We start from the raw sequence: 21,223 nt of genomic DNA, 5'->3' as shown, positions 1-21,223 counted from the left end.
CAGGCAGAAGATGCAAACAAACCCAAAAAGTGCAAAGCTCCATTCGAGGGTAATGGCTTCCTCTGACAATGAGTGTCATCTTCCCTGACAAGTGGCAGACCGCCTCACAAAGCACCCCGACCCCTCCCTTGCTGGATTAGGTCCTAAGGGCCAGAGGATGCACAGCCACAACAGGAGCCGCTGGTCTTCAACGCCCACCTCCCTTGAGTGCCAGAGCCCAAAAAGAGAAGAGTACCAACCTGGACATCCTCTTCACCACCTTCCAAGCCCAAAGCCCTGCCCTGGGACAAGCCCACCCAGCACCAAGGCTCTTCCTGGCTTCAGGGGGACCTACTCCCTCCCACCCTCCACTCAGCCAAGCCTGCCTGCCAGATATGCACATCCCAGCCAGAGGGGTGTGGCACATCTGGCTTGGACAGCTTTGGCGGGAGTCCTTGGCCCCGGGGTGGGAAAGGCCGTTTGTGCGTTCCTCCCTGCCCCATGGGGCAGGGCCTGGTGGAGATGGGGGTAGGATGAAAAGGGATCTATAACCCTAGGGGTCCTCCAGCTCACAAGTTCTTGCCCCCTCCCCAAGAAGCTTGTGTCCCCCGCCCCCTCCAGTCTCCCTGTGCCCAACACTAGGAGCACTGGATGCTGTGGCCAGAGGGCACACCTCTGTGAGGCCGTGAGCCTTGGCTAAGAGAGTCGCCAAAATCTGCTATGACAGACACAGAGGGCCAATCCACGCTCTCGCTGCCTCCTGGCCATCCACCCCTCCATGTCTCATTGCCCTGAGTTGGGACACCAGGACCTGGTTGGCAGCAGCTGTCATTTCTATGGAAATACTCAGACTGCTGGTGCAGATGCAGGCTGGCGTCAGGGATTCCCCCAGGGAACCTCAAATGCAAGCTCCCCCCAACCCTGCCGTACCTTCACATTCATACCGGAGTTCCTTCACCAACCCTCCCAATCGCCTAGCCAGCTAACAGTCTGACCATGTTCTTGGTCGCTCCGGGTGGAAAACTCTGAGTCACTCTCAGCTCCTCCTGGCCCTCCACCCTCCAATCCAACCAGTTGCCAGGCTGAACTGTGTTTCTTACACACTCTCTCCACCATCCTGCCTTTGCCCTAATGGAGGCCTTGTCATCTCTGTCTAGGACGGTTGCAACAGACTCCTGAGCCCCCTTAACCCTGGGCCCCTCCTCTCCATATAGCCTCTATGCAGCTTCTAAGGAGCACAGCTCTATAGGATCACTGACACCCCCACTGACCCTAAAATGCTTTCACACCCTTCCCTGAAACCAAGATAAAAACTGCACTGCCTCCAGCCAGCAGGGTAAGCAGCCCTGGTCCATGCCCAGCCCACCCTGCCATCTCAATCCCAAGCCCCACTCCCCAACTGCCTGCCCTGTCTTCACCTCTGAACCTCTGCTCTGCTGTTCACTCTTCCCAGAATGCCCTTCCTCCCCTCTCAACTTGTCAAGCTTCTAGGCACCCTTAAAGGCCTTATGCAAACCTCATCTCCTCAGGGAGCTCTTCTCAGGTACCCCTTGACCACTATCAGAATCAACTGCCCTACTGTCTCCTTTTTTTATGTTGACAAGTTTGAAAGCTCCAGAAAAGATGAACATGCACATTCCCTTCGCCCCCGCGATTCACAACTTGTTCACATTTGTGTCTCTGTGTCTGTCTCTGTTCCCTAGGTAACTCCAATAGCATTATCACACCAGGAAATGCTACATCAATACGATACTATTATCTAATAGTCAATTCATATTCTGATTTCCTCTTTTGCCCCAGGAAAATCCATTAGAGTTGGGTCTTCGGTTTTGTTTTGATTTTGGACTTGGAATCCAGTCGAGGTCCTGCATCACATGTACTTGCTGGGATGCTCTCATCTTCTTTAATCTAGACACATTGCTCCACACTCTGACTTCTCTCTGATGACATGGACATTTTTGAAGAGTCCAGGCAAACTGTTCTGCAGAATGTCTCTCCGTTTGGATCTGCTGACCACCTCCTTGTGACCGATTTGGGCTGAGAGCCCCAGGTGCCCCTTCCTTCCCTCAGTCGTGCTCTTCTTGTGCCCCATCATGGCACTCTATGCAATCTGACTGGTCCTTGCTCCTCTGCTTGTCTGCCTCACTGGACTAACCTGTTAAATGGGTATGAGTAGGAACCACCCTTAGGGTGTTAGGAGGACCAGGTGATAATAATTGAAAGTCATAATGCTTGAAAAGCATTTGGAATAGTACCTGGCACATAGTAAGTGCTCCCTAGGCATGGGCTGTTTCATGTTGTCATTCCTTGTGCAGGCACCAGACTAGCCACGCAGGTGTACTTCTGCTCCTTGTCTCCTGTCCCAAAACAATGTGACCCCACAGCAATCTGAAGCTGCAGATCGGATGGAGCTGCTGCCTGGCCCCTGGCCCCTATACTGTAATTACACCTCCCCCCACCAAACACACCCATCGGGTGCTGACGTCACCTGGCTGAGAAGAAAGCGCTCTACTCTGAGTGGCCCTGGATTTCCCCAAGAGGGGAGTGGGCACAGGGGGCTGTCGCAGAGTTCCTCCCCGGGTGACAGAGAAGCATGCAGAGGCGTGGAGAGCCCAGGAGGTCACCTGACAGCCCTCCGCCCCTGACTCAATTTCCCGGGCTGGATGATCTCTGTCCACCAGCCTGCTTCTCTCTCCCCGTGGCTCCTCACAAACCACATCCCAACATTTGTGAGCACCACACCCCAAGTTCCTTGTTATGCCCTAAAGAGAGATCACCTCCTGGAGTGAAGGCTAAGAGTGGGGATAGTCTGAGCCCCCATTACTGGGGCCTGGCGCTGTGACACAGCATCCTAGGAAGGCTGAGAACTTGTTCCAGAACACACAGGGAGGGCGGGATGGAGCAAAGAATCAAATTCAGGCTTGTCTGAGGCAGAGCGCCGAGTCCCCAGCATTGCACATACCACTACTTTCAACGGAACCCCGGCAGGCAGGTCGTCAGTGCACCTCAGCCTAAGGCCGCCTACGAGCCAGCTTACCCTGTCTTATCCATCCCCGGTTATTTCCACTTCCTGCACTTGGAGTTCCACGTTCTCAGCTTCATCTGTGCATTTAGTTCAAGTTCACTTCCCAAGAGATCCTTCCTGATACCTCTTCTCTCCTCCCTTCACCTCCCTGCAGGTTCTCTCTTGGAAACGCCATGTTACTGTGATCATTAGCCCAAAATCTACGAGCTTCTTGAAGAGAGTGGGCACTCCAGAATCATCTGCGAGATGACAGTTGGACAGGGAAGGTTGGGGCAGGGTAGCCGAATGCCTGGGTGGTTTCTTCATCACAGCACTTCCCCAACACTAGTTCCCCACCCCCGGGCTGTCCCCCATCAATCCCTCCAACCCAAAGGTCCAATGCCCCCAGCCCATACTCTGCCTCCTTTCAGGAACACTGAACCCAGGGGCCAGGAGGCTTTTGGCAGGCCCTTCCCCTCTGTGGGCGCCCTTCACCCTGGCTGCAAACTGGAGCTAGGGGGCCCTTCGCTTCCTACCTCACAGAATTACAGTGAGGTTCACATGAAATTGTGTTAGTCAAGGAAATGTACACAGGCAAGGCCCAGAGAGGATCAATACTTGCCTGACAACACAGCTACTAAGTGGCAGAGCCAGGATTTGCACCCAGGTGGACTAGCTTCAGAGTCCAGGCTCTGACCACTGTGCGTGCTGCCTGCAGGGGAAGGCCTGCCTGTTCTCAGCCTTCACATCATTCTCATGTCCCCATTCACACTGACCCCACAGGCCCTGCCTTGCCATATTCCCAGAATAGAAAGCCCTGGATGGTGGCAGGAGACCCAGGTCCTAGTCCTGACTCTAACTTGCTGCATGGCCTTGAAAATGTGCCATCACAGAAGAGCTAGCATTTCTTGAGCTCTTACTGTGTGAGAGATGCTATTTTCTTTCTTTTTCAGAGATGCTTTAAATGCCTATGCATATTAGTTCATTTAAAATCTAGCAACTCTATCAGCAGGTGGGGAAGCCAAGGCACAGAGTTGTAAAGTTACTTGCCTAAGGTCACACAGCTACCAAGTGGCAGGACCAGGATCAAGCCCAGGTCCTGCACTCTTAGCCAGCACGCTATCCCCGAACACTGCAGAAAACCAGTGAGGTGCTTCTCTCCAACTTTGTGCCTCAAACATCATTTTGACAAACTTTGCAAAAGGAGGGTTTTGTTTCAGACCCCAGTGGGTTTCATGCAGCACAGCCTAGCTTGCAAACCCACAGTCAGGAAGCCCTGGGAGGGCACAGCCCTTACAGGCAAACAGAACTCCAGAGAGAACAAGCTTCAGACCAAAGGGTCAGACTAGGGTCTATATGGCAGGAACTGCACACCAGGACTCTGGGGGCTCATGAGGACCTTTCTGACAAAAAATGTGTGCTTAGCACTGGGAAGGACTCCAGCTCCAGAACAGAGAACACTTCATTGTCTACAGCTGGAAGTAGTCTCAGAAAATAGTATCCAAGCTTCCTTGAGGTCCAGAAAAGTTGAGTGACCTGCCTGAGGTCACACAGCTTGCTCAGGGCATGACTCACTTGGCCCCTGGCCCTGGCTTGTGGCTCTCTCAACCCTACCCTGCCTCGCAAGCCCCTTCCCAGATCCTGAGGACTGGGAAGGGAGCCTCAGGAAGGAAGAGCTTACAGCTCTAAGTCCATCAGCACAACACCAAAAAGCCTCAATTAATAGGCATGTAATTATTTTCTAAATAAACCTTATACTTGAATATGTAATAGCAAATGGGAACATTTGATGAGAAAATCAAGTTATGTGTTATATCTAGCTATGCTCCTCAGCTATTAAAGTGGTTTTTATTCCTAGAGCTTGTTAAAACTACACACTGCAGATACATTACTTCCCGACGGATCGTCCGCAGCTATCCCTGTCCAGGAACGTGTGCACACATAGACCCGCACACACTGACACTGGGGCACAAGCTGTATCTCTGACAGACTATGCTTCCGTTTACCTCCCTGAGACTGCAGACCCAGCTAGTTCTTGGCCCCACAATAGTAGGGCGGAGTGGCTGGGCAGTCAGGAGCCTCAGAGGCGAGGCCCTACCCCACAACACCCATCCCAGGGAGATCCTCCCCCTACATGAGATCTGGGGTACAGGGGATCCCACAAGCTGAGCAGGATGTTTCAGGGAAGGGGAGGGAACCAGCACTTACTAAGCAACTACTGTGTGCCTGAGCACCTGATCTTTTGGAATACATCTCCGCCCTCACCCCAGCCATACAAGGTGTGTACTGTTCTTCCCACTTTGCAGATTAAGAAACTGAGGCTCAGGAAAGGAACTGCCTTCCCCAAGGCTACCCATCTGATAAATGATGGAACTAGGATTTGAGCCTAGCCCTGTCTGTCGAAGTCCACATGCTTCTCACCACCAGGTGTCTCTCAAGGCAGATGCAACCCCCTTAGCAAGGTCTCCAGGGCTTTCATCTTGCCATAAATGATGCCATCTGGCCCTCCATGCCCTACCACAAACACATACCCTGGCCCTACCAAACCCACCCAATAGGGAAGAAGGTTGCTGGTACAAATGCCTTGTGCAATGGAATAGCAGGGAGAGGCAAGAATCCTGACATAGCCAGGCCTGTGCCCTCTGTCCAGGCCGCACTCCCCCAACACCAGTCCACCCTGGCAATGGGCATGCAGGCCAGGGCTGGACAGAGTGAGAACCCCCCTCTGCCCAGGCTACTCCCACCAGCCTCTTCCCATTCCCACAGATGAGTGACTGCAAGGCTGTCCCACTGAGCTGGCCAACCAGAGACTGGGAAGGTACTCAGAGGGCAGGAGAAGGAACGAAGGGAAGGGGGCTTAGAGAAGCCCAAAATGGCAGCCTCCGTACCTGCCCTTGGCCACCACAGTTGCCAACCCTCAAGGAGGGCAGTAACATCAATAGGGCGCTCTTGCCTCGCTCTTGGCAACTCCCTTTCGTTATCCCCATGTCACCCATCAGGAAACTGAGGCTTTTTCCAGGACCCCTCAGCTTAAGTGGCCCTTTCTCCATCCCCAGCAGGAAGTCTAACTGCCCTTTCTCCCACCGCAGGGCTCCTGCACCACCCACGTCTATCCTCAGTCCATGCAGGTCTTCCAGAGCCTGTCAGCAGGAGCTGGAAGGGCCTACAGAGATGAACACGGCCAAGGCTCCCATTTTACAGATGCCAAGACCAGCCCAGTGAACCGCTGATGGAGGCATCCTCTGTGTAGGACCCTCCTGGCACCTTCAATCTACTGATCAGACCCACACGCCACCTACCTCTCCTCATTCCAGCCCCCTCCCCGCTTGATCCTCTCTGCCCAAGGGACACCTGGCTGCCACAACTGTTCTTGGCCCCCAAGGACTGGCCAAGGAAGGGGCAGGAAAGGCCACATCTGGATCCCAGGCTTGAAGCTCCCTCCCCCAAACCAGCCATCACTCTCTTTGGGACCAGTATTAACTCAGCCAGGGATGACTTCCTCGCCCTCCTGACCTCTGTGCATGCCTTTGCCCAGCCCTGACAGCCATACAGCCCCTGTAAGGAAGGGGTCCTGCCCCCACTCCTCCTGTAGCAGACAGCCCTCCTCCAGCCCCCCTCTTTTCCAGGAGCCTCTGCCCCTGACTGGCCTCGAGACTTTTAACCCTCACCATGTGGCCCCTGACCCAGCCTGCCCACCCCTCAGCCACCCAACACACAGCTTCCTGAACCTGGGGCCAAGAAGGGAGGAAGGAGAGGCCATGGAGGTAGGAGGGTGTGTGGTGGGGGGTGTCTTAGTAAAGATGGGACAGCTGTGGAAGAAGGCATGGCAGCGGGTGGAAGCAGAAATTAGCTCTACAAGGGATAAAAGTGATGGAATCCAAGCAGAATTCTGCCCTAGCCCAGTTTTTCCGGATTTCATGTTCTTGGTCAATATGCACTGTTCCCCAGGCCCCTACCACTGCCCCTCCTCAAACCCTCGGGCTGAGTAGCTGAAGGGGTGAAGAATTTTCATCCCAGCGTCGGGGTGGGGCAGGAGAGGCTCCAAAAAGAAACAGACTTCTTGGTGGCTTCCCTCTACTCACTGGGAGCCAGAGGAGTGGGGAGAGGGTTGTACTGACCGGCAGAACCAGGGCCCGGGCCCTACTGATGGGGAAGGACTCAGGCTGGGGGTCTGCTCAAGTCAGGCTGCTCTGTCTGAGGCAGAAAAGCCCCCCTCCTTTAGCACCATCACACACCCCCACCCCCCTGCCACTGGATAAGATGGAAAGGGGGTGAGGGTGACCTCCTAGCGAAAGCAGCCAGACCTACCCAGAGCATGCAGGACAGACAGATCCACGTCATCTTCGGTGGGTCCCTTCCCGTGGGTTACGCTTGGGGCCTGCAAATGGTTCCCTTGAGCTCACAGTCCCCACAGAGCAGGCAGAAGGGAGCTCTGAGGCCAGGCTGCTGTTCCTCCAACTCAGCCAGCATCTGTCGGCCTCTCTCGCCCTGCCTGCCGCCAGCTCACCCTCCCTCCTTCTCCTCCACCCCCCACTCCGCCCCTTGTCCCAGCCTCCTGTCTCCTCCCTCCTCCGAGGCGCACCACACGCTGATGGTGGCTTTGGGGGTCAGAAGCCCTGCTTTGCAGTGGGTGTGAAGAAGTCAGGGCAAAGGAACAGCTACTGGCAACAGGCACCCCCAAACCACCCCCTGCCCCACACTCAACCCCCTACCACAAGACACAACCCCCTGGAGCCACCAAGGCGCCTCCTGTCTCCTGAGCTGCTGCTGGCAGGCCTGGAGTCCGCCTCCTCTCTGTGGACCCCCATCCCAGACCACCGATGGACAGACGAACAGACAGATGGATGCAGGACAGCACAGTCTGCATACCCTGGGGTACCTGGACCCTGGCCCATCTCCAGGCACACATGCACGCCCTCCTGCCCTCAGGACACACACTTATTTGCACACACATACTCAACGACAGGCCTTAACACAAGAGGAACAAGGCCTGAGACCGCTGGACAAGGGCCCTGCCCCCGGGCTGTGAATTTCAGTCCAATTTTTTTTCCTACTTCTTTTTTTCCTTCTTTCTTTCTTTTCTCCAAACATCTGTCCCAGCCCTTCCTGCCCTTCTTAAAGAGAGCCCCGTTCCCGTCTCCCGCGAGAGTGTTTTTCCGGACTGTGCCCTGGGCCAACATTTGGTTTGTATTTCCCCACCGCCTCCACCCCCGCCCTGGCTCTCCGGCCCTGGGCCCAGTGTTCACCTCCCACCATTCCACCCGCCTACTTCTCCCCTACAGTGTCCCCCTGCTCTGCCAGCACTCCCACCACCCCACCCCAGCCTTAGTCCAGGGGAAACAGTTTAGGATACAGGGGGAGAAGAACAGGGGTACAGAACCCAAATGTGGTCCCAGGGAGCACTTCAGGGGACTCAGCAAAATCTGCCCCAGGCCCTCATTGTCTCCATCCCCACCCCCAACCTTCCCCAAAAAACTTTCCTCTTTCAGCCCTGGCCCAGGCTGGACCAAGTTGGGGTGGGTGGGGCTGGTGAATCACCCGCTCTGCTTTTGGAGCCTTCCAGGGGAGGGAAAAGAGCTCAGCCCCACCCCCTTTTGTAGACACACACACACAGGGACACACAGCCCAACTTTTAAAAACACACAAAATGCCGAGGACAGGGCCCCACCCAGAGTAGGCACTCTGAGACCATTTTCTTGGCTTTAGCAACTTGGCAAGAAAGTCCTCTTGCTTGAGCTCCTGTGCACGCACAGGAGTGTGCTGTACATGCCCCGAGGGCACGGGTACAAAGGGTTACACATCCCCTGCCTCTCCTCCATTCACCTAAGTGCATGCCCTCACCACTCTGTCAGCACCACACACGGTGCGACCCCAGGGTGCAATCTCTGCCCTGGTCTCTCCCCTCAAGTGGACCTGCCCAGCCAGGTGTATGCAGTCCAGCCAAGACATTTACCTGGGAAACCTCAGAAGGAGAGAGGAACAGTCCCACTTCACCTGGGAAAGGCTACCACCCGCGGAAGCAGGCTGTACACTGCACAACAGACTGACGCTCTATTGTCTGGTGATTCCGAGAAGTCAGGAGAGGACCCTGGAGCAAGGTGCCTTATCCTGGTCCTTCCTGGAGCATGTGCCTGAGTTAAGAGTCTTTGTTCTAATAAAGGAGATAGGCCGAGGAATCAAAATTCCTGCGCCACACCAAGTCCTTCTGCGATCTGTCGCTACAAGGCCACAAACGTTCTGCCCCTCCGGTGCATGCCCTGCCGAATCCCAGTGACCCCCAACACCCCCACCCCAGCTGTCACCTCCCAAACTCAGCTGACAGTTTAGCCAACACTGAAGTGGACCAGCATTCCACATGTAGCTGGCCCTGCCGTCACCACTGCGGACAGCCACAGACACACACCTACAAACTGCTGGCTGGAGCGAAGGGCAAGCCAGGGGTGGTTTCCAGGAGGCCTCTCTAAGAGCCCCTAAACCCATGCCCTAGCCACCATCATCAGCCCTGCCAGCTTCCCAGCAGCTCCAACGGCTCAGCCAGCTAAGCCCTGACACCCCCGTGCCCCTCCCGCCTGTCTCCACCTGCCCGAGCCGCTCCCACAGCCCTTTGCTGCTGGCGTCACAAGAAGATGTGCCTCCCAGCAGCTATTGGGAATTCTGAGAAATCACCTTGCAGCTTCCCAGAAATGCTGGGAAACAAGACTGAAGACCAAGTCACAGTGACACCAACTTGTCTGGCTTCCCATCCAGCCCAGGGGGCCCTGCAGCCCCCAGGCGTCTCCCTGCCAAGTCCCCTCAGCTGGGACTGAAAATCTATGCTGGAGCTCCCCTTGGAGAAACTCTGCCCCAGACTGCCTCCGGCTCTCTTTTCCAAGCATCTGGGGGTCTCTCCTGAATCTTAACCTCTTATTGTCAGGAAGTCCTTCCTGTTACCTAACCACCATCCTGCCTGTTGAATGTTAAACTCACCACCAGAAGTGACTCTACCTGTATGTAATGACCCTCTCTGGCTTGTTACCCTAGTCATCCTTTACAGCCTGGTCTCCCCTTCCCCAGGGGGAGAGTTCCTTGCCGGACACGTCCGTGTTTTGTATCCCCGGAACCTAGCATACAGCAGATACATGGTTGAAAAATGAATGAGTCAGGTCAGTCTATCAATCAGTGAGTCCTAAGATATTTTCCTACCCTCAGCACATACCATCCACTTCCCAAACCTCCTTCTCGCCTGCTCTGCCCCACCGGAAGGGCTTTAGGCAGCCCTTTCCTGCACACTTCTGCACATGCCTGTAATACCCACCCACCTTCCTGCCACCCCCCTCACCTCTGAGCTCCCTCAGGCTACAGTGCCTCCAGAGGCTGGAAGGTGCTGCTCATCCTCAGATCCCTACCCCGTGCTGGGGGTCTCATGTGCGAAAGACATCAGATACATGCCAGGAGGCTGGCTAGGTTTTCTGGGCTGGGATCCCAGAAACCTCAGGATCTGCTGCCACCCTGTGCCCCTCTAACCCACTGTTCCAGCCATTCTGCAGCAGGCCTGTGTTTAATGTGGCTCTCCCTCTGCATGCAGAGCACTTCCCCCTCGCCACCCAATGCCCTCCAGTCCCCTACCCAACAGCCAGCAAACGAAACAGAGGACTGCAGACTCTGGGCCTGGCACTTCGGCTGAGCTGAGGCAGACAGATGGGTGAGTGAGGGCAGGAATGAAACTAACAGGCCTTGTAAGCCCGTGCCTGTCATTCCCCTCTCCCAGCCTCAGTTTCCTCACCTGCAAAATGGTCACACTGATGGTCTCTAAGGTCCTATCCAATTCCACCTTCTGTGGTGCCTCAAATTTGTGGGCCAAGGTCCCAGCTTCCTCCAGTCCAATCTCCCTATCTTTGCACACTCACACCCATCACATAGCCCTCCCTGTTATCCAGCCCACCTCCTGCTGTGGCACTGAACCTTTCCTCTGTCGCACTGGTCACACAACACTGAGGTAAGATCTTCAGGCTCCTCTAGTATCACAGTCAGAGCCTTCAAGAGCCCAACAGAAGCCACATGAGAGGAGTGGGCTAGGGGTCTAGGGACTAGAGGGCAGCCCAGCTAATGGGATGCCTGCTCCTCTGTGGCATCAGTGACATGAGCTCACACCATCACATCTTCTCATCTGTCAAGAGAGACCCCAAATCTATATCATTATATAAAATCTTTTATACAAAATATGAAAAAATACAGATTTTGAAATGTTGGCTTTCTTTTTTAAACCATCCTGCCAGCCAAATTAAACATGCCTGCTAGGAAGGTCTGGTCTTTGGGGCACCGCTCACCTAATCCAGCCCCCTTTTTTAACAGATGACAACACTACAGTTGAGGGAATGCGACTTGCCCCAGGTCACAGAGCTGATCAGGAACAGAGCCCCAGTTTCGGGGCTCCCTGGCCCCAGATTTTTCCCTAAGCATATTGCTGTCCAGTCACTATGAGACCAAGCCATGACTTGAGGTTTCTGGGGCCACACACCCCACAGCCTTCCTCCCAGCCAGTCCCAGGGCCTCCCACCAAGTAGGTGGGGGCAGTGCTGGCTCTGGGATTCACCTCCAACGTCCAGCTGCAGATCCCACCGCACAGGACAAAGGCATCTGGCACCAGGGCTTGAGGCAACTATCTCTGTGGGCCTCCCGCTCCCTGAGACTCTGCTGCTCTACACCTGCCCCAGGAAAGATCAATATTAACTAACCAGGCATTTAATTATGGTAAAGCATTTAAGTCTCCCACCAGCTCTCCTTCTACAGATGCAGAGATCGAGACACCAAGAGGTTCAGCAGCTTTCTCAGAGTCACCCAGCTAGTGTGTATGAGAATGGAGTCCAGGGCATCTGACTCCACAATTCACCAGCATCAAGAATTTTCCTGCGGCTTCTGTAGCCATGGCCAGGGACCAGGGGATATCGTCCCAGGTTGTGGAGATGTGTTAGCTGGCCTCCCCACTCCTTATCCAAGGGCGAGCACTCCAGCTCCAGGAAGGAGGCCCCCAGGCCCAGGTCTGGCATAGGTTGGAGGGCTAGGGGCAGGGAATACGCATAAAGGGAAGCTGAGGACAGTGCTGCCACATGGGTCAGCATGAGAATGACTGGCCCCGAGGTGTCTCTAGAAAATCCAACAAAAAGAGAAAACCACAGCCCTAGCAGGCCCTGGGGCCTAAGATCTGGTGAAGATGGGGTCTGGCCTCGGCTGCCCATAGGACCTCCTTTCAGGTAAGCCATGCTACCTCATCCTGCTTGCTACCCCACACACACACTTGGCCTTTGAGTTCCGGGGTGCTCAGAGCCCTAGCAGAGCCTCCATGTACCACTGCACAGGATGTTCATTGCACGAGGGTGCAGCCAGGGGGTGAATGGGGACTGAAGTCCCATCCATGTTCCACCCACCAAGCCCAGCTTGAGACGGCGTATGGGGCATTCACTTTAAAGCCCACCAAGGCACCCTATGGACTAGGAGAGGCCCCATGCCCACCAACCCTCTAGTAGGAGATGGGGGTCACCCCTCGCACTCCAGAAATCTTGGATGCTCCCTGATGACAGAGGTGAGCTCCGACTGAGGTCTGGTCCTCAGTTTCCCCAGCTGACACAGGAAGGAGAATCACTCACATCCCCTTCCCCTACACACCCTCCCCCAGCACCCTGGGTGTGGACAGTGTCTTGATCTCTCCCAGCTCTAATTTCCTGCCTGACTCAGGCCCTCAAAGGCTGGAGGGAGGTAGCAGCTGTTCTTTCAACCCCTCACCCCCAGCCCCCAGCTCAAATCCTGTCCCAGGAGGAGGTGAGGTCAGCCTCTGCCTCTGCTAATGAGAAGGGGGGATGACTAAGTGGCCTGGGGTCCAACTGACCTGGTCCTCGCTGGCCATTTCCTGCTGCAGGCTGCCTTTTCCCAAATCTGAAAACCCGGGCTCTGCAGCATCTGAACTCAGAGCCCGCTGAAACGCACACAGGGCTCCGGCGCCACGGTCCATAGCTGCAGCGCCTGCCTCCCAGCCAATCCCTGGGGACAGTGCATTTTGCTGGAAGATTTCAAAGCACACCTTGGGTGACTGGGCAGGAGCCTGCTGGCACCTTTCCCCACTGCGGACTGGCAGAGAGGGAAACTGAGGCCCAGAGGCAGCATCCAAGAGGAAGAGCTGAGCATTCAAGCTTCTCATGGAGTGGAAGGAGTTTTCGTATCCATATAATGGGAAGAACAATACTGGGAGAAATTTCTCCATCCCCATGTCCCCAAGCTCTGGCCTAGCTGAAGGTCTACAAGGAGGGAGATCTCTGTTGGAAAGGCACGTATAATACTATTAAAGATAATATCCCAAATTTTTACTGAACACCTATGATGGAATAGATATTTTGGTAGATGCTTTAAGAGCAATACCCCATTTAGTTCTCACAAGAACCCAATGATGAAAACACTTTTATTATGCCCATTCTACATGTTTGCAAACTAAGGCAGAGGCAGATTAAGTAACTTGCCCAAGGACCACAGCTAGTAAATGATAGAGCAAGAATTTAAAGCCGGGCCGACCAGCCCTACAGCTGGCACTCAGCCAGAATGGGATACTGAACCCCCTCCTCCCATGTGACAGCAGCCCCTCTGGTTCCCCCAAAAGAATGGAGAGTGGATCAGACAGCCAAGCGGGTGTTACAGCACCCCAGTCCCTGAAATCTTCCCCCTCCTGGGGCTTGAGGTCATGTTCTTGGGGTTTTCTCTGCCCCTCCAGGGGAGAACTTGAGGTTACATAAAGTGTTTCCAGTTCCCTGCTCTGCTGGCTGCTGTGCCCAACCTCCCCAACATAAACACACAGGCACAAGCACACACCCCCTGAAGGCACTGTCAAGGTGCCTTCTCTGGGAGGATCCCCAGGGAGGCAGATGCTTAACCAGGTCACGCCCACCCACAGCCTTGGGCTTCCCACCAAACCCCTCCTCCCTCCAACTCAGCTACTACACAGCCCCCATCCTCTCCCGGTTCAGTCCCCTGGTTCTTCCGTCTTCCTAAACAGATGGGAATTTCCTCCTGATATCCACCAGCCCCTCCACGCCCCATTTCCATCTCACTCTGCTACCTGCCAGCCTTAACTCTGGAACCTTAGTCCAGTGGGGGAAAAATAGACATTTCCAGGAACTCGCAGTCCCTTCCCACAGAAACGTGGGAGGGATGCTTAAAGCCCCCAGAAATGTTCCTCTGTTCTCAAATGTGCACCGCCCTCCCACCGACATCAGTGCTATCCTTCAGACTTCTGACCCAAACCCAAGATGCCAGGGGTGTGCACTGGGGGAGGGGCGGCCACTCCTCCTAGGATCCGTGCAGCCTGGCGGGAGGCTCCTAGGGAGTCCCCAAACTCTGAGGAGAGCCAGGCTGACGAAGGTTCAGATGGTGCGTCCCTGAGGGTGAGAGGGTGATAAGTCGGATGCAGAGGGGATGGAGAGAGGGGAGTGCCTGTCAGGGAGTGGTGGGCAAGCGCCAGGTGAGGCGGGCGGCTTTTACCTGGCTGCGGAGGCAGAAGCGCAGGGGCAGGAGGCAGGAGAAGAGGTATTTGCCCCATCGGATCACGCAGGAGAAGCACCAGCTCAGCCGAGTCATGTTGACCCTGAGGGCGGGTGCCTCGTGCGCGAGGGTCTGGAAGGAGGACCGGCTGCTCCCGGCTCAGAGTTAAGGGAACGGGGAGGAAAGGGAGAGCCCTGTCCCGGGGTCTCCCGGATCCTCACGCCCGCAGGAGCGGCCCGACTGTCCTGCCCCCTCTAGCGGGAGGAGCGTGGCTGGGGCCTCGCGACGCCGCCCCGACGTGGCTCCATATCCCCGGAAACCCCTGCGCGGGGCGCGGGCCGCTGCAGGACGGTTCCACCCCGGGGACTTCCTCTGGCTGCTCCCGCTGTCTTCCCCTTGGCGTGACAACCTCCTCCTGCCAGCTTCCCAGGCGGCCCAGGGGCGGGCCAAGGCACCCCGGCAACTTCCGAGGCCCGGGGGCCTCGCAGGAGAGGCTGTCTGGACAGGGCAAAGGCGGTGCCAGGCGCCAGGCACCCACCTGCGAAAAAGGCGGAGAAAACGCAGCAGCGGTGGGAGCCTGGGCGGCGGTGGGGGCAGCATTGTGCTCCAAGCTGCAGTGAGCGTGTGAGTGTGTGAGTGTGTGTGTGTGTGTGTGTGTGCGCGCGCGCGCGCGCGCGTGGATTCCCTCCAGACCTCACTCCAATTCCTATATTGCTCCCCAGAGCATAATGTGATTAACTTAAACGGAGGCCACCGGCTTCCGTGACGAGCAGAAACATCCATGGGCTGGGGTATGCGCACGGGAACACCAAACACAACCTGGACGAGCTGTCCCAACTCACCACCAACCTCTGACCCTGGCCACACCCGGACTCCTCTCCCTGAATCTCTCCCAGCCGACTCCGGGGATGAAGGAGCTCTGAGCACCCGAAAAAAAAAATCACACAGAAGAGACCTGGCCTCAGAGGCGAACCAGCTCAGATGGATGAGAGCTGGACAAGCTGCCTCCAGCTGCAGCCAAGCCTCCTGCTCAGGGTCCACAGAGCCCCATTTCCCGCTCTCACTTTCTGTCCTGTCCATGTTCACTACTGAAGACCAAGACTGTTCTCCACCTCTGCTGAGCTCAGGTGATGTGAACAGAGGATAGGGTCTTCTCAGGAATATTGTTTGGGGTCACCATACTGTGACCTTGAAACTAGAGAGAGGGAAGAAGAGGCGAGAAAGAGGGGCTGGACTCTGGAGAGAGTGAGAGAGGGAAACAGACGGACAGGAGAGCCGCAAACAGACGGTGGGGAGGTGGAGAGGCAGCCATGAGCTCTGCCCCTGGTTCTGTTGCTGCAGAGAAACCTAGGAGGGCAGCCAGCCAACCAAGCCCGGAGAGAACACGGGCGGGCGGGAGAGCTGCAGCGCCACAGGACCCCGCCAGGGCCTCTTCCGCAGCAACAGGCCGCTGGGGCGCCAGCCAGGGACCCCTCCCCCACAGCCCCCGCCGCCTGCGCTCCCGGGCTGGGCTTTCCTGGGCACCATCTCAGGGCCATTTTTCCCAGCAGAGCTGTCGCCTGTGTCCTTCCCCAAGGGAGGATGGGGACACAGAGACAGCATCGCAGGCCCTCCCTCCTTCCTAACGTGCAGCCTGAGGACCTGAGAGCTTCTCAGCGAGCTCACCCCCGCCCAGGCTGCCCTCTGCCGGGCTGCCCTCTGCCCCAGCAGACTTCTCCGGCCCTATGCCACCCCCAGCTCTGCACCATGAGACAAGGCAGAGCTGTACAGCACTGTGGGGGAGACTGGGCAGGAACGCAGGGAGGGGGTCCCTGCTGGTGTGTGACTGCATCAGGGTGGGGGGACATTAGGGCCCTCAGCCCCTAAAAGTCCTCCACCATGAAAGGAACCACCATCACACGCCACACAAGGAAGGCTGTGGATGAAAGCTGGGGGGGCAGGTGGGGGCCGGGGAGGGCAGGGGGCACCAAGTAATAGGTGTGAGGCCGTGTGACACTCCCCCAGCAAACTGAGTCCATCCCTAGCAGGCCCTGCCTTTGTGCATGCCCACCATCTCCAGCGAAGTGCCTGGCATGGCTGAAGTCTGTTCCAGGCTGTTGCAGGGGACCTTCCTCCTCTTTGGGGGGCCTGAAGTCTTCATGGCCTCCCCACCCCAGCTCCAGAGGAAAAGGGTAGGACATAAAACATGAGGAGATGGGGCTTAATCCAGAGCAAGTGGAACAAAGTTTAATCGAAAGGAATCACTTGTTGAATTTTTTAAATAGGAGGAAGTTGTTCAGATAGGATTGGCTGAAGGGTGACCCTGCAGAGACTAAGAGAGGAGGAAAAGATGACTTTTCCTTAAGAGGATTGGTTCAGCACTCCAGACATGAAAGGCACCCGTGAAGCAGGGAGGAAAAGAGGGAAGGTGGGAAGAGAAGGAAATAATGGCTAGATCCAGCCCTTCCCAGCTAGTAGACCTGATGGAAAGGGCTCCGAAGGGCAGGGTGGAGGGTCCCCCATTTCCTCTGCCCTGCAGGAGGTATCCTCAACCCTATCCTCCAGCTAATGACCCTCCAAGAAGGAAGGGGAGAGTCTGTGCTGACAAGGACAGGAAGTCAGGGCCACCAGGGCCTGGAGCTTCTCCCCAGCTCTCCCCCTTCAGCCTCTGGCCCCACCGCATAGCTGCGCGCCAAGTGCCTCAACCGCTGAAGGTCAATGGAATCCTGCCCCTGGGTGCACAGCCCTGACAGGACACAGAAAGGTGTGCTCAGAGTTTGCTGCCTCATGGAAAATTACAAGTCCTCTGCTCTGTTTTCATCACCAGAGGAAGTCAGAATCCTGAGGATAGCAGCTGTGGGACCCCCAGAACCCCTGGACGGTTTTGGGCAAGCTTCCTTTTTCACCAAGACCCACGCATTTGGCGGGGGCGGAGAGGGGCCCAATTTCTAAAAGATCTCTCAATCTCAATCCCCTTTCTCCCTAAAACCACTCAAAGCACCAGAAACTGCATCCTGCACCTGATAAGTGTTCAGTAAAATTTCCCTCTCTCCTCCTGTCTTTCCTTCCAACCTCCTACTCCCACCCAGAGCATCAAAGTCAGAGATGCAAGGCTCTGTGGGATGGACCAGACATGGATGCTGAGACACAGGGGACCATCACGGGAGGCTGAAGCAGGGAGTGCGTGAGGTCTCCAGTTGAGCCTACGCAGGTCTGCTGCATCAAAGGGGACTTACTTTAGGCCCGAACCTCTCTATAGCCCCATGTGACCCAACAACAGCTCCCCCACTCCTTACTGCTCCATCCCCAGTGGAGGTTTCAAAAAGCTGGCCGCCATCCTTCGAGGGTTGACTGATTCTCCAGTGACTCCTTGTCCTCTTCCCATGTGGTGTGGACCTGTCAGACTCCAGGCAAGTCTCCCACCCCGGCCACCATCTAGGACCCTCACTTTTCCTCCCAGGCCCTTCTTTTCTCAACTAGAGTCTAGACTGGCAAGCCGGGCTGTGCTGTGGGTCTGGCCAGGGCTTGGAGGGGAAGGAATTTCTTCTTCACATCCTACTGTTGTTCACGCAGCCCAGACACCAGGATTCTCAGTACAGGCCAGGGAGGAGATTCCAGAGTCTAGAGCCAGGTGGGATGGAGGCCACATTCACAGAGAGGGGGCTCCTCTGGGCTCTTCTCCCCAAGTTTGCCCTGGGTCAGAGCCAGCAGGGCCCTCTTCCCTGCTTCTACCCTTCACACCAAGAAGCCGGAGAACGGGAAACTTCCCAGAGGCAGCCAGCAAAGGTGTCAGGGAAACAAGAGAGCAGGTCACAGCCACAAGGCCCCTGGGCCCAGGCATGGGAGGAGGGCCCACCCCGCTCAGGGAAGGCACAGAGCCTCCTCTGTCTCTGGCCCCCAGGGCCACAGTGCCTCCGGCTGGTTTTGTCTGCAAGGGACAAAGGCAGCTCCTGTAAGCAGAGAATGGTTTGGGCATCTGACTGGAGACTCCAGGTCTCATTTTCACACCCAGAGAGGTGCTCCCTGGGGACTTCCCAGCCTTTCTCCTCCATCAGATGGGACAGGTCCTGCAGGATGGCTGTCCATGTGCTTTCTCACAACCAGGGAGCTTCACCACCCTCCCAGCTACAGCGATTCCTCCTGTGGCCCCTAGGGGGCTCCCGCTTGGGTCTCACCAGGCTGGGTTCCCCAGGGCCCCAGCTCCTCACCAAGGACAGGTTTCACCAGCTGCAGTTAAACTGCCCAACCATATACAGGGTCCAGAACTCTCACACAGCCCCCAAGTTCTCTCTCCATGCAACAGAATATTTGTCCTTGCAGAGCAGAGGCCCCGCTCACACAGGCTTCAAGCTCACCTCCTCTGACTGCCCCGTTAAAGTCCTTTTTTGCCCTCCAGTCCCCAGTCTCTGAGTGGCCCCAGCATGTTCATTCTTCATAGCACTTGGCACTATTCTTGTTGATAGATTTGTTCACCTTTTCAGTCTCCCCCACTTTCCCACCAGAATGCCAACTCCCAGAGGACATTGTCAATCCTTCACCATTGCACCCCCAGAACCTAGCAGAGTGCCCGGCATGTGGTCAGTAATCGTGAGTTTCTTGGCAGATTGGTTGACTGATTGCATGAATAAAAGAAATCAGGAAGGAAGGGAGACTATTCCTGCTTCCAAATCCCCTGGGTGCCGCCCCCAGCCCTGGGTTACGGGCCGGGGGAATGTAACTTTAAAGGGTCTTGCCTCCACTGCAGCCAGTACAGTGATGTCTTTATGCATCGCCACTCCACTCACCCCTGACCAGGGGCCCCATTTCCCTATTCTGAAATAGCTCCCTCCCTAATATCAAGTACTGATTCCAGCTAAACTTGAAAGACACCTAACACCTTCTCCGGCCCCATGCCCCAACACACACATAATTTACTCAAGGCCCAGAGAAGTGAAGTGACTTGCCAGGGGTCACACAGCTAGAAAGTAGCAGTGCCAGAACTGGATGAAGGCCCCTCATTCTTGGTTCCCTGCTTTTCCATAGCGCCACATTATGGACAGAGGAGGAGGGGGGAGAGAAGAGAGGAAGGGGAGAGGAAATGCATCTCCTCTTACAGATATGCCAAGGAAGTTCTTCTCCCTTTCACTACCACTAACCTAGGTCTCTGACCTCAGACAGGCAGGAAGTTCTTCCTGGTACCTAACCTCCATCCTCCCTTCAAACTCTGAAAACACTTCCTCTTAGGCTGCGGAGCCTGGGGAAGAAGAACAACTTGGCCCTCTCTTGTGCACAATAAATGCTTTCAGTCACTGGTGGCTCATTATTCAAACCCCCATCCCCACCCCACCCCCACTCCTCTCTATTCTGCAGGTTCCTGGGTCCTCTGGGCCCCTTTCCAAAAGACTTCCATCACCACCAGCAGCTGACATGATAAAAGGTGGGTGGGGGAGGGGTGGGGACAGACCTATTGATCCATTGGGGAACCTGAGGCCTGGGTTCCCTCCCAGGGCAAGCAAGAGCATTTGGGGATAGAGAAGCAAGAACAGGCACCCTGAGGTCATCCTGGTCATCCTCCTGCCCCTGAGGCATTCATTACAGGACCCAGCATGGAGACTGCAGAGCTAGGAGCTGGGCTGCTGGGTCTGAGCCCAGGCTCCTGCATGAGATTAAAGCAGTGACTGTCTAATAGATTCTGATGGAAGTAGGAGAGGGAGTGAGATGAATGGAGAGTGCAGGAGGACAGGGGGTGGGGGGGGAGGGGGAGGAGAAAGGCAGAGGAGGGCCCAGTCTGGGAGCCCAACTGCATCAGAACTAGCTGACACAATTACCATTCACCCACCCCCCACTCCCACACAGCCCCTCCCCTTCCTGGGAACAGCCCACTGACTTGTCTGCCCCTGCTCTGGACCGAGAGGGTGGCTCAGTATGGAGGTTAAAGCCCCCAGTCTTAGCGCCAAGATGACACAGAGAGGTGAAGATAGTGACAGTGACTGGCAGACAGCAAGGAGTCCTTGGGAGACAGACAGATAAGCATATCCCCATCTACCCTCTTAAGTCCCTGCCTGCCAGCCTCCCTCCCAACCCAGTCACTGGCACCCCTCACCCCTCTCCAGCCAGGTCATCTCACTGGACCCCTCTCCTGGGCCCGCCCCTGGCAAGTGTTTCTGCAGAATAAGGAAAAGGTAGAAAGTCTGGGAAATGGGACCCCAGGACTCTCTGGCTCCCCTGTCAGCGCAGGGCCCTCAGCTGGTGTCCTGCAGACGCCCAGGGAACTATGAGAAGGAAGGAGGCCCCGAAGGAGCCAGGTCCCTGAGATGGTCCCAGATGGTCCCCAGGACTAAGATGAGGACAGGAGGGGAAAGCCTCCAAGAGAGACAAAGATGGAAGGGTAGTGGGGTGAGAGAAAGTTGGGGTGAGAGGATAGAAGAAGGAAGGCAAAACTGAAAGGCAGGAGGCAAGTGTGAGGGGGGAGACGGGAGCAAGGTGACGCTCTGCACCGGCCCACAGAAGGTGCTGGGCCATGGCCAGCAGCAGGGGATGGGAGAAGAGGGGAGGAACAAGCAGAAAACGGAAGGAAGCATACCATCCCCCAGCCAGGTGGGGAAACTGAGGCATGAATCAAGGTGACGTGGTCTCACCCCCTGGCTCCAGAAGCAATCAGGGCCCAGGGCCGCAGGGACTCCTGCCAGGGCCTAGCGGCCACCCCCTGGTTAGAAGCCAGATCTGGGCCAAGGCTCTCAGGGAACCTGATTCCCAATTAGAAGAACATCGCAGCTTGCC

At 56.0% G+C, this 21,223-nt stretch overlaps 1 protein-coding gene across 5 annotated transcripts in view; it reads right to left on the bottom strand.

The window, feature by feature from the left end:
• Positions 1-21,223, bottom strand: part of TNS1 (tensin 1) — a 223,415-nt gene that overhangs the window by 185,329 nt on the left and 16,863 nt on the right. The window contains exon 1 of one of the 5 annotated variants that reach the window (XM_057503563.1): positions 14,486-14,632. The exons of 3 other annotated variants lie outside the window; for them this stretch is intronic. In XM_057503563.1, the coding sequence (XP_057359546.1) occupies positions 14,486-14,581 (96 nt within the window). In that variant the 5' untranslated portion in view covers positions 14,582-14,632. Of the gene's footprint in view, positions 1-7,291; positions 7,439-14,485; positions 14,633-21,223 lie in introns of those variants that run through there. One more of the 5 variants, XM_057503564.1, reaches the window with a different exon arrangement.

This window comes from Manis pentadactyla, chromosome 6, assembly GCF_030020395.1.
Source record: "Manis pentadactyla isolate mManPen7 chromosome 6, mManPen7.hap1, whole genome shotgun sequence".
Lineage (NCBI taxonomy): Eukaryota > Metazoa > Chordata > Mammalia > Pholidota > Manidae > Manis > Manis pentadactyla.
Note: the sequence above shows the minus strand (reverse complement) of the source record. Positions and strands in the feature narration are given on the sequence as shown.